Raw genomic sequence first — 13,950 nt, forward strand, 5'->3', positions numbered from 1 at the left:
TCACTAAGTGACCCAGGCTTTTCTTTTTTTTTTCTTTTTGGTTCTTTTTTTGGAGCTGGGGACCGAACCCAGGGCCTGCTGCTTGCTAGGCAAGCGCTCTACCACTGAGCTAAATCCCCAACCCCGACCCAGGCTTTTCTTGAACTCCCTCTGTGCTCCAGTGTGACTAGCATAACACTGTGGGTAGGGTGGGGACTCAGGATACCCCATCTCTTCCTGAGGAGCTACAGGCCATTATGTTGGCTAGGCAAGGGGAGCCATATTCCTCAGTGGTGTAGCCACTGGCACGCTCTGAGTGAATAACCCCACTCACATTCACGTAAGCAACCCTGGTTAAAATGCAGGGGACGGCGGTAGGAGGAGACTCACAGAAAAAGATGGGGTTCGGCAGGAGTAGGGGTAAGAGAGGGTGATGGAGGACATCAGGGTTAGAGAGCATTACATATAGACATCAAACTGGGGAAGAGTAAATACACTCAGGTGGCATCTGGCAACCTCTGGTGGTTAAAAGGGTGACATGGAGTTCTTTCAGAGATAGTCAGTAGAATAGGTTAGTTTATGTAAAAGTCCACTCACACTAAGCCAACAGAATATTAACTGACAACATTTTAACTTACCGGAGAGAATGTTTTCCCGCTTTCTACGATCGGTCGATATCCAGTGCATCGGCACAAATTACCTAGTTAATAAGGAGTCAGGACTTAAGGTCTCGTATGGAAATAGACTGCAGATGTATACCCGATGTTTTCAGCAAAATAAACTTTTTTTTTTTGGTTTGAAACTCAGCAAGATGCTTTGAAAAAACACTTCCCTTAGCAATATCCTCCAAATAACAGGTCATGTGATTACAATTTTTTTCCTGAAACAGTAGAGAAACCTTCACATTTCTCAACCAACTCTTCCTTATCTCAGGCCTATACCCTAAACAGAATGCCCCTTATCCCCATGACTTCATCATTGTCCTGGGTGAGCAATTTTTCTTTCCTGTCCTGATTAGCATCCTCACTGCAGACCTAGAGCAATGGAGATCACTAAACAACAAACCCCTTCTCTTCATAAGTTAATTATCTCAGGTATTGTGTCATAGTACTGGAAGGCTGGTGGACACAGGGACTCCAAGGTCCCAGGCTCTGTTCTCCCGGGGAACACTCAAGGCAGAGCTGTCCCACTGATTTCCCAGTCTTGCAATAGGTGTGTTGGGTCACTTACAGATCCACCTTAGCGTACTTGTTGGATTCTAAGTTCTTGGAGAAGCAAGATTGCCTTGATGTTATTGCACCCAGTGTGAAACCACAGTCTGTATTTGGGGAGTAGCTGATGTTGTTCAATCAGTCAACATTTCCAAAATACAAATGGAAGTATGACGGAAACCACTGTCCTTACAAAAGTAAATGCATCCAGGCACGGTGGTGCACTCAGGAGGCAGAGGCAGGCAGATCTGTGAATTCCAGGACAGCCTGATCTACAGAGTGAGTTTCAGGCCAGCCATGGACTATTGAGTGAGATCCTGTCTCAAAATTTTGAAAATGTATTGTGAAATTTTTTCAAACAGTTTTGTTGTGGTTTGCCTTGGGGTTTTCTCTGAATTTGTTAAATAAAGGCAAGAGCGTGAGATTTGGGCAGAGGTAGGAGTTGGGAGTGAGAGGGGGATTAGATTCAGAGGTTAGGTTGACAGTTGACAGTTGGAGACAGTTGAGCGAGTGGAACCTGAGGAGGGGGGGGTGAGGATTGACAGTTGAGGGAGGAGGGGTTAGAGAAGGAAGCCAGGAGGAAGAAGAGGGGGGGGTGGAGAGACGATGGGGAACTGAGAGGGGGTAGAGGTACCAGGGGGGGGAAGAAGAGGGAGAGGTGGTAAATAAAAGGGGCAGGGATGAGGAATTTGGGAACTGGGATTAGGACAGTGTAATGTGGATCTGCCAAATCTAGACGCTGGATTGCTTTAATGCTAAATGAGTGTGTTTTTTTTTTTTAAGAAAGAGTCTCAATTTAAGTAAGTGTGGCTGGGCTGAGTTTATGCCAAGATATCCAGCAGATATCTGGGGCACTGAGGTGTGGAACCCTAGCAGGGTAAAAAAAAAACACCAGTTGTATGCTTTTTTGTAAGAGTCTCAGTATAAGAAAGTGTGTGGCTGGGTTGTGTTTCTGCCAAGATATCCAGAAGATATCTGGGGAAGCGAGGTGTGGAACCCTAGCAGGAAAAACACCTGAGGGAAAACATTCCACCCCGGTTTCGTTTATACATTTTTACTTTTTTACTTTTTTTTTTATTTATTTACGACAACATATGGTTTTAACTAAACCATTAGAACTCAACTAACCTGAGATAAAGTTTACTTCCTCTCAACCCCAGAATAGGCAGGAGTACTAGTGGATTGGGAATTGACTGGGTCTGGAGGGTCTACGAAGAATCGAGAGGACTGCACGATTCTGAAGCAGAGGGAAAAAGTACAAGGGCTTCAGATCAGATACTACTTTGATGTAAGAGAGATATATAACTTTATGATACTTAAAGATGAGAAACATAATGAATATCTTTTGGGCCTTATGGAATGATATTTTGAATGGTTTGACAGTTGAGAATTTTGAGGAAAAAGACACTTTATCATTTACCAGTATTGCAATATTCATTCTTCTGATTTACTATATCTTCTCAAAAGACAGGGACCTAAATAACAAATTTCTAGCTTTAGAACAGAAGATACAGGTAATTATGGAACAACATGAACAACAGAAAGAGAAAATTAAATCTTGGCAATATAGCCTAGAAGGAACACTAGAATTGAAGACACAGAAAATTATAGATCAGAATAAGAGACAGAAAGATGAAAATGAAAGTGATAGACAGGAACTAGAAAGGATGTTAGAACAGAACATACAACAGCACACAGCCCTAAATAGCAAATTTCTAGCCTTAGAACAGAAGATACAGGTAATTATGGAACAACATGAACAACAGAAAGAGAAAATTAAATCTTGGCAATGTAGCCTAGAAGGAACACTAGAATTGAAGACACAGAAAATTATAGATCAGAATAAGAGACAGAAAGATGAAAATGAAAGTGATAGACAGAAACTAGAAAGGATGTTAGAACAGAACATACAACAGCTCACAGATCATACTGAACAGCAGAGAGAAAGTAATGAGGTTTGGAAGCAAGACTTAGAAAATAACTTTTTAAAATTAATCAATCAAAAGATAATGGATAACAAATTATTAGAAGTACAATATAAAGAAAAATTCAAAGTGTGGAAGCAAAACCTTGAACAGAGAATTCAGGAACTAAAAGAACAGGGGGAAAGACAGAAAAAGAAATATGAAGCATGGATACAGACTTTAAGAGAGGAATTTAAAATTACAACTAAAGAAAAAACTCAGGTAGAGACAGAAGATAAAATTAAGGAAAGCCAACCTAAGGTTTTTAGGAAACAAACTTTAGTCTATCCAGTTAGTGTGCAACAAAGGCCTCCAAACGATGATCATCCACAGGGTTATGAAGAATTTGAATGGCAACCCATGGATGTATTAGAATTAAGGAAATTTAAGGAAAGTGTAACTAATTTTGGAATGCATTCGCCATTTGCAAAACAAATCTTAATTTCTTGGGCTATTAAAAATAGAGTAATCCTCAAGACTGGAAAGATATGGTAAGAGCAATTTAGAGCCTGCTGAAAATTTGCAATGGATTTCATGGTGGAGAGAAGAAGTGAGGGAGATAGCAAGACAAAATAGAGCTAGGGGCAGAGAGATTTCCACAGATCAACTGCTTGGTGAAGGCCGCTTTGCTGAAGTAGAGGTGCAGGCTATATATGACGAAGAAACTCTGTCATGGTGTCGATTGTCAGCCTTAAAGGCCTGGGACAAAGTCGCAGAATCAGGGAAAAGAATTGAAACATTCACTCAAGTCATACAAGGTCATAAAGAAACCTTCCCTGACTTTTTAAAAAGGCTTACCTCAGCTGTGGAAAGGAGTGTATCAGATTAAGCGGCAAGAAAGGCGATAATTGAGTCTTTAGCCTTTGAAAATGCAAATACCAAATGCAGGGAAGTAATTAGACCACTAAAGGCAAGGTCCGCACCAATAGATGAGTGGATTAGATATACAGCTGATGTTGGATCTTGTTCTCCTGATACTACTTTGATAGGAGAAGCTGCCACTGGACAGCTAGAGATGACCCAAGATTTCAAATGTTTTAATTGTGGTGAGCAGGGCCATCTCAGATATTACTGTAATAAAACCAAAGTGATACAAAAAGGGGGACTGTGCCTCTAGAATGTGTCAAAGATGTGGCAGATATGGACATTTGACTAGGAAGTGTACAGCAACAACAGACAGATGGGACCGCATCCTGACAAAAATCCCAAGGGGCCTCTCGCAGGCCCCAATACCAGGCAGGGAGAGTTCTCCTCCTCAGAACGATTAAACAACAAGACTTCAAAACGAATATTTTGGCTAACGCCTATAGAGGACCAAAGGCCAAAACTAAAAATACTGGTAGATAATATCGAAATTGAAGGAATGGTTGACACTGGAGCAGATGTTACCATCATCTCTCCAAAATCTTGGCCCATTAGTTGGCTACTTCAAGGAGTGGATATGCAGTTTCAAGGTGTTGGCACTTTATCCCAAATAAAACAAAGCATCAGGTGGCTTAAATGTATAGGACCAGAAGGTCAGGTAGGAAAATTAAGGCCATCGTGGCTGATATAGCCATTAATTTATGGGGAAGAGATCTACTACAGCAGTGGAAAACTCAAATTAATATCCCTCAGTTTCAGGTTCTGGCCCTAAAATTCATCAGACTCCTAATAAAAACTTTAAATTAGTCAGGGAATGTTATCAAGGACAGTTAGAGACTGTCCAAGCTGTCCATAAGCAAGATACAGCAGAGGCTGACAATTTAGTGCTACCCCAAGGAGCCACTGCTGTTAAAACAATAACAGCCTTGCCACTAAGGTGGCTGACTGACCAACCCATCTGGATTGATCAGTGGTCCATGACAAAAGAAAAACTACAGGCATTAGAGCAGCTAGTCCAGGAGCAGCTGGAGGCTCAGCATATAGAGGAGTCCACCAGCCCTTGGAATTCTCCAGTATTTGTCATTAAAAAACAGTCTGGCAAATGGAGGGTATTGACAGATCTCAGAGCAATTAATAAGATTATTCAGCCGATGGGCTCCATGCAGCCTGGGATCCCACTGCCTTCTTTGTTGCCTAGGGAGTGGCCTATTATAGTGATTGACTTAAAAGATTGCTTTTTCACTATTCCTCTACATGAAGGCTTATAAGGAAAGGTTTGCCTTTTCGGTGCCTACCCTTAATAGAGGTCGCCCCATAAAAGATATCAATGGAAAGTCCTTCCACAAGGAATGTTAAATAGCCCAACCTTGTGTCAATATTTTGTACAGCAGCCATTAGATATAATTCAAAAAAAATTTCCCCAATCTATTATTTATCATTACATGGATGACATTTTATTGTCTGATTCAGATATAAATATCCTGGAAAGAATGTTTGATGAAGTAAAAAACATTACCATGTTGGGGATTACGAATCGCCCTGAGAAAATACAAAGAGGGGATTCTATTAATTATCTAGGGTATAAAATAAGTGTACAAAGAATTAGGCCAACAAAAGGTGCAAATCAAAAGAAGCAAATTAAGGACACTTAATGATTTTCAGAAACTACTTGGAGACATTAACTGGTTGAGGCCTGTGATTGGCTTGACCACTCAAGAGTTGAGCAATTTATTTCAAACACTACAAGGCGATAAAGAATTAAATAGCCCAAGGAAACTATCAGCTGAGGCTGAGAAAGAGCTAGCTTTGGTAGAAAGGAAACTGCAGGACGCACATCTGGATCAGATTGATCCAAAGATGGCCTGCATATTAGTCATCTTGCCTCTACTCATTCCCCACAGGAATTCTCATGCAAAGGGAAGATTATATCTTAGAATGGATATTTTAGCACATAAACAGAGTAAGAAACTGAAAACCCACATTGAGAAGGTCTCTGAATTGATACTTAAAGGAAAATTGAGACTTCGGACAATTAGTTGGAATGGATCCGGCTGAAATTGTGGTACCTTTTACTAATGCAGAAATTAACTCTTTTGGGTAAAAATGAACATTGGCAAAGAGCATGCAGTAACTTAGGAGACATTAACAACAAATACCCTAAAAGCAAAAGACTTCAGTTCATAAAACGAACTAACTTGATCCTCCCTCGTATAGTAAAAGGAACGCCAATATCTGGAGCCCCTACATTTTACACTGATGCCAGTAAGTCAGGGAAGGCAGGATATAAATCGGAAAATGTAAACAAGGTGACTGAGAGTCCCTATAAGTCAGTTCAAAAATCTGAACTGTATGCAATACTCATGGTGTTGTCAGAGTTTCGAGAGCCTCTTAATATAGTAACTGACTCTCAATATGCAGAAAGGGTTGTTTTGCACATAGAGACTGCTGAACTTATTCAGGATGATTCCGAATTGACATCACTATTTATTCAGCTACAACAAAAAATCAGAAATAGGAGTTACCCACTATATATAACACACATAAGATCCCATACAGGTCTGCTAGGCCCTCTGACACAAGGTAATAATGAAATTGACCAGCTACTGATAGGAAGTGTACTAGATGCTTCAGAATTTCATAAAAAACACCATGTTAACAGCAAAGGCTTAAAGAAAGAATTTTCTATCACTTGGCAACAAGCCAAAGAGATTGTGAGGCAATGTCCTACTTGCTCGTTATATAATCAAACTCCATTGCCTACAGGAACTAACCCTAAGGGTACCTAAAGAAATGAAATTTGGCAAATGGATGTTCTCCATTTTACAGAGTTTGGTAAGCTGAAATACATACATCATACTATAGATACATATTCAGGATTTCAATGGGCAACTGCCTTAACGCCAGAAAAGGCCATTCTGTAATTACACATTTGTTAGAAGTTATGGCTATAATGGGAATACCCATACAAATTAAAACGGACAATGGTCCAGCATATATCTCTAACAAGATTAAGCGCTTCTTTGACTATTATAATATAAAACATGTTACAGGTATACCACACAATCCTACAGGACAAGCGATTGTGGAGAGATCTAATCGAAGTCTAAAGGAGATGCTTAACAGGCAAAAGGGGACAACAAAAACTCCCAGAGATATACTACATAATGCTTTATTAACCTTAAATTTTTTAAATGCTGAAGAAAAAAAACAGCACAGCTGCTGAAAGACATTGGATTGTGGAAAAGACTACTGAACTAAACCAGCCTGTTTATATTAAGGATATTCTGACGTCAGAATGGAAAATGGGAAATGTGTTACGCTGGGGAAGGGGTTATGCCTATGTTTCTACAGGAGAAGAAAAGCTGTGGGTTCCTTCCAAGCTGATAAAAATCAGAAATGACAGGGGGAGACCTCCTGAAGTCCTTGGCAACACAGAAGAAAAAGGAGACTAAGACGATCAACAAATAGGTGATGTATATATGAGGTTGTTTAGGTCTCCGTGTATGAACTGGCTGAGACTGAAATGTCTATAAACAGCCAGTGATATTTTGAGTGCAAATTCCTCATAACTTGTAATACGTATGTATTACAAAATTATGTTACGGTTTGATTATATGATTAACCTAACCTGAAAAAAGGTAGTTATTTTTTTTTTTGATCTTTATTTACTAAACTGTGCACCCTGCTTATCCCATTTGAAAATGCTTATAGAACTATATAATGCTTGTAAAGTTTTGTGTGCTGCAGGATGAAGGAAGAGAAAGATAGCTCTGAAATGATACACACTCTGGGATGCTGAGATTCCGGGACTTTCCAGTCCAACTTCGTGTTTGATTCTCCCTTAATTACACTGAAGATGCTTGATTTAAAGGCCTGCTTTCAGAACTTTCCCAGAATGGACATCATTTATCCAGCCCTTCAGACTGTCATAGTCAAGATGTCAGCTAAGCGATGAACTTTTCTCAGCACAGAATGACTGGCAGGCAAATCCGGCTAGCTCTACTTCGACAAAGCCAACTTTTCCTAATACCCCTTGGGCCCCAGAAGGGAATTCTTCGCCCCAATCCAGCTAGAAGCAGACAAGGAAGATCGTCGTCCCATTTCCTTATGTTGGGGTGGATGGTTCTGTTTATTTTAAGAACTGTGGATAAGTTTTCTTTTAAGGGATACAATACAAATGTAGCTTTGGGCAGGGGAAACTAGAGAATGTAAACTCAGGGATTGCTACTTTTCCTTTCCTTTTTTGTTTCCTTCTTAGATATAGTAATACATAGAAATTAGAGAAATAGACAAACAGATAGATTGGCAAACTTACTCTTAAACAAAATTTTACCATATATTTTACATTGATAGAAATGTTTGTAATTGATACAAAGTTGAAGCTGTAATCTTTTCATTGGTATAGAATGCATTTTACAAATTTTAGGTTTTCAATGGTATACTTTCTTGTTGATTTATAATTGAGATTAATATTGCTACTTTAACATGGGCATTGTGCCTCCACTATGCATCTAAGAATACAAGTCTTAGACCGGTCCTATAACTGCTGTTATACATTATTTTTAGTTGATTAACCAGTACCAGCTAAGGGTCAGATGGCAAGGTTATGGTTCTAAGTCAGTTTAGATGGGTTTTGTAAATACTTCGATTAGAGAGGGCCAACGGTACTCTATGCTTAACAGTTCAGAAACGCCGATGTAGATAGGAAATCTTCAAGGCTTCAGAAGACAAAAGAATAACCTGTTTATGGACATTTCTTCATCTAGATCATTTCACTAGAGACTTGTCTGCCCTGACAGGGCCCCTTAGACTGAAGAAGAACTTGAGCATCAATGGAGTTGCTCAAATCGTGGTAACATAGCCACTGAGCAAATTGCTTCAATTCATCTACAGACAAGACACTGTCCAGAAAGGGACAAATTATGCAGAATAGTCGATTGATAATCTCTGCGAGGCAGGGTGATCAGCCCTTCAAAATCTGCATTGATAAGGTCTGTCAGATGATCCTGGGCCAGAAGGCTGAAGACTGATGCTCCAGCATATTAAGGAATAAGGGGACTGTCCAGGTGATCAGCAGTCTTTATAAAATTGGCTAAGCTTGGAAGCCATGTTTTGTGCTTCCTATGTTTTCAGGTAATATTAATCATTCTTGGATTTCTGATGTGGTTGGAGACTAGTAGTCTCATAGACAACCCGAATGGTTTGGTATTGAGAAAGATGATAAATCTGTTAGGGTAGTTTTAGGGTGGCATAGGATCTAGAACCAGGATATAGTCAAGTATAGTTTTTAGTATAGATGACATGGTTAATGAACAAAATTGATGGACTGGGTGATCAAGACGTATTGTTGGTTTATAAATTGCAGAATGGTAATAATGATGCTTAGTTCACCTATGTATAGGAAAAAGTTTTTTAACTGGATAAAAAGGGGGAAATGTTGTGGTTTGCCTTGCCAAGATGTGGTGTGGATAACATGGTTGGTGAACAGAGTTGGTGGACTGGGTGATCAGCATATTGTTGGTTTTATAAATTGCAGAATGGTAATAATGATGCTTAGTTCACCTATGTATAGGAAAAAGTTTTTTAACTGGACAAAAAGGGGGAAATGTTGTGGTTTGCCTTGGGGTTTTCTCTGAATTTGTTAAATAAAGGCAAGAGCGTGAGATTTGGGCAGAGGTAGGAGTTGGGAGTGAGAGGGGGATTAGATTCAGAGGTTAGGTTGACAGTTGACAGTTGGAGACAGTTGAGCGAGTGGAACCTGAGGAGGGGGGGGTGAGGATTGACAGTTGAGGGAGGAGGGGTTAGAGAAGGAAGCCAGGAGGAAGAAGAAAGGGAGTGGGAGAGACGATGGGGAACTGAGAGGAGTTAGAGGTACCAGGGGGGAGAAGAAGCTGGAGACTTGGTAAATAAAAGGTGCAGGGATGAGTAATTTGGGAACTGGGATTAGGACAGTGTAATGTGGATCTGCCAAATCTAGACGCTGGATTGCTTTAATGCTAAATGAGTGTGTTTTTTTTTAAGAAAGAGTCTCAATTTAAGTAAGTGTGGCTGGGTTGAGTTTATGCCAAGATATCCAGCAGATATCTGGGGCACTGAGGTGTGGAACCCTAGCAGGGTAAAAACACCAGTTGTATGCTCTTTTGTGTAAGGTCTCAGTATAAGAAAGTGTGTGGCTGGGTTGTGTTTCTGCCAAGATATCCAGAAGATATCTGGGGAAGCGAGGTGTGGAACCCTAGCAGGGAAAAACACCCTGAGGGAAAACATTCCACCCCCGGTTTTCGTTTATACATTTTTACTTTTACTTTATTTTTATTTATTTACGACAACACAGTTTGAATGGTAATTGCGAAGAGGTCTTAATAACAAAGGGAAATTCTCACACTGTTGAAATCATACACAGATCATCACACATAAAACAGACATAAATACCCAAACTAAACAATATTTAAAAAATGGACAAAGTAGAGATGTCTTTGACAGTGGTTGTCTGTTAGTGGGAGAGTTATGCATGAGTTTTTCTTTGCCTTTTAATTTTGCGGGGGACATCTTCACAATAGAACGTTAATTTTACACTCAGAAGCACACTTCAGATTATTAGGTTTCACTACACACAGTTTTAACAGTTTGGAGTAATGTGTGTGTAGACTGGGAAGGCTTAAACACCCAGCAGAACACTGGGGTGTGGGATCCGTGTGAGAGATGAGGCTAGCCCAGGAAGAATCTGCATACACAAGAAGGCTGCATGCTCTAAGCTGGTTCTTTCTGGTCAGAGAGAAAGAAAACCAGAAAGGATGTAAAGTCAGAATTTTATCCTGGGACCGAGACAAGATGTTAAGAACACGGGAGGCTTGGGTTACAAGGCTTGGGAGGCAGAGAATGCCTTCCTTCATTAAGAGACAGAAAGCAAACATGAGATCCAGCCCTAGCACTGGCCAGGATCAGGGTGTGTGTTTTGGGCTGCATAATCAGCCTTAAGTCAACAATACCAGAAAAGAGACCACAAGGAGGACATGACTGGTAGGCTGCCTCTGCCTCCCCAGGCAGCCCCAGCCCTGTCACATCTGACGCTAACTGGGTTTGGGAGGCTATTCGCAACAACAAAAGGAGGACATAGAGTTAGGAAGGGGGTGAGGGCACCGGGGAGCAGAAAGGAGGTGGGGGTGGGTGGGTATGATTGGTACACATTGTATAAACCTATGAAACTTTTACATAAAAGTTACCAGGAGCTTTGCTTAGTCTCTCTTAGTTGCACCAACATCATTCATACCTTAGATCTTGTACTCCAACCTAGGATGAGGGTGATGGAAACTACATTGTTAACATGCCTTTTTAGATACAAAGCCAGAGTTGTTACACTGAACTTGACTGTTATTTTTATTATTATTATTATTTTTTTGTGGGAATTGAATGCTCACTATTTGTTTCTGAGCCCCCCGAACCAGCCTGCTGCACAAAGATGTAAAATACCTGCAAAGCTCTCCTCTTTGTAGGATTGATTTCAGTAAGCCACCATAGTGAGTGATTTAGATTAATTAAAAAATGAGGAAATCTTGTTGCTCTACTCTGCCCTGGTTTTGGCATTTGGAAAAGACTGACCTAGCCTTAGAGGCAGACATTAAAATTCCTTTAGAGCTTCAGTAAAGGAGACAAGATGAAGTCAATAACACCCTACTACTAGCCTAGGGAGGGCTGCAGAAGGAAGGTGGTGTCTGCCTACCTCAGCAGCCCTTTCCAAAGGGCTGAGCGTTAGCCTACATGCAATTCTGCTAGGATCCTCCCAGGACCTAGCAATGGCTTGGTCATCACCAAGTGGGGTAGGGGGTGTATAAAAGGGCTGCTCTTCACCCCAGTTCTCTCCTTGTTCCCACATGTTCCCAGACGGTCTCTCTCTCCTCCTTTCTGTCCTTCTCCATGCTCCATCCTCCTCTGCTCTCATGGCTCTGCTCCTGCCTGTCTACCACACTCGCCTCTCTTCCCCCAACTAACCTCCTAGATCTGTTGTATGGCGTAATTTCTCAGGGGGACATTTGGCATGGGTCTATCAGGCACCCCCCCTTGCTGTAACAACAATTTCATAACACAGGGATGTCCATCTTTAGTTCCCTAAGCATTGCTTGCCAAAGCCTCACCTCCAAGAGCCTCAGTGATCTGGTCAGGTGTCGGCTCCGGGTGGTTCCTGAGTAGCGTGTATATGGACATCACCATCCCAGGGCTGCAGAATCCACACTGGGTGCCGTGACACTTGGCAAGCCGTTCCTGAGAGACAAAGGCACGCCATGATTGCACCAGACCTCTGGCCTTCTTGCTGTATACACTAGCCAGCAGTGCAGAGTGTAGACTAAACTTACTGAAAATAACCACAGGAGAACACTTGCCCCTGGGGGAAAAGGAGTGATTTCTTGAAGTCAGGTGGATGTAATGTATTTTTGCTAAAACAAACAAAGAACCAAACCAAACCAAAAACTGGCCTAGTAGCAGGCATTACTCAAGACCCTTCCTTCTCTGTAGATCCTGGTTCTCCATCTGTGAAACAGAAAGTATAACTTGAGAAACAAAATGACCTGAAATTATCCTCACACTGTGTTTGTTTGTTTGTTTGTTTGTTTCAAAAATGAACATCTATTTCATGTTGCTGGGCTGGTCACATTTATACACCATGCCCATCCATCTTATACAGTGAAAACAGTGGGGGGGGGTAAAAGATAATTTATTTGCTCAGCACAAAAACCCTAAGCCAGGAAGCCTCAAATGGGGCCAGGATTGTTAGCCCAGCCTGCCTCACACCTCACACTCAGCTGGCTGGAGTGGGAGTCTAGTGTTCTCAGACAAACATTTCCCCCGAACTTCACGGCTCCTATAATGAAAGCCAAATACCTTGTGTGTGGTTCCAGAGAAAGGACAGATACTATTTTAGTGCTGGGGGACGACACGGCTGTGTTGGACTTACTGCTACATGGCTGTCACCTCTGCTGTGGCAAATAGCCTTGGCTAGAGAACCTGTTGGTGTGTATAAGACTTGGCTTTCCTGGGGAGACAAACCTGTGCATTTTCTTGGGGAGACAGACAGAAAGACCTATGCAGTTTCTCTTCCAATTTTCTACTGCTGCAAATATAACGCATACAGACGAAGGCATTGTAAGTGCACCTATCAGCTGGAGATGTGTTTAAAGACGCTGGGCAGGAGCCCTTTGCAACCCAGGCCAAGCCTGCCCCAGGGCAGCCACTAAACAAATGTGACTCTCATCCCATCAAGGCCCAGGAGCGGTAAATCTACTCAGCGCAGAAGGAAGAGTGATGACAGGGGTGTACTGGGTACCATCTCCAGAACACGGCTGTTTGAGCTCATGGCTGAAAGATTTGACCACGTCTCTGTCGAGGCAAGTGGACAGTCAAGGAAGCCCTCGTGTTACAGCTATAACCTTTCAAGGAAGGAGTCCTAAGACTTCGTCTTTCTCCGTCTACACCTTGCCCTTGAAAGTCCCCCAGCAGAATTTCCTGCTCAGGCATAAGACAATAATGCTGCCCCTTCTTTGATTAGCCTTCTAAACGTGAGCAGCCACTCACACTGGCATTTAACTGTGGCAGGCATTTGGGAGATGTTTCTGGAGTTCTCACACACAACAGAACTCTCATCAGCATCCCATACTTGGCAACAGTGAAAAATGAGGAAGTCTTTGGTTTCCTACATTATTATTATTATTATTATTATTATTATTATTATTATTATTATTATTACTGAGTCAGACTGCTCTTGCCTTGCCATTGAGTTATTGGCAAGAATGAAGCTCTCTTGGGTTAAGTAAGATGTCTTGCAGTCAATGACAGCATCTGGAAGAGATCTCTGAAAAAGATTCCTGGCTATGAAGCATGGACACTTACAATCTAGAATGCACAAGCATGAAGGGGCTCGAGCCTGACAACCTTAGGAGAAC

General features: G+C 41.4%; 1 protein-coding gene across 1 annotated transcript in view; it reads right to left on the minus strand.

Annotated features, from left to right (window-relative positions):
* Positions 1-13,950, minus strand: part of LOC116898188 (aldehyde oxidase 4) — a 64,665-nt gene that overhangs the window by 42,743 nt on the left and 7,972 nt on the right. The window contains exons 5-6 of the mRNA XM_032899552.1: positions 12,148-12,274; positions 618-679 (exon numbers count right to left, since the gene is read on the minus strand). Coding sequence (XP_032755443.1) covers positions 618-679; positions 12,148-12,274 — 189 coding nt within the window. The remainder of the gene's footprint in view (positions 1-617; positions 680-12,147; positions 12,275-13,950) is intronic.

This window comes from Rattus rattus, chromosome 4 (assembly GCF_011064425.1).
Source record: "Rattus rattus isolate New Zealand chromosome 4, Rrattus_CSIRO_v1, whole genome shotgun sequence".
In the NCBI taxonomy this organism is placed as follows: domain Eukaryota; kingdom Metazoa; phylum Chordata; class Mammalia; order Rodentia; family Muridae; genus Rattus; species Rattus rattus.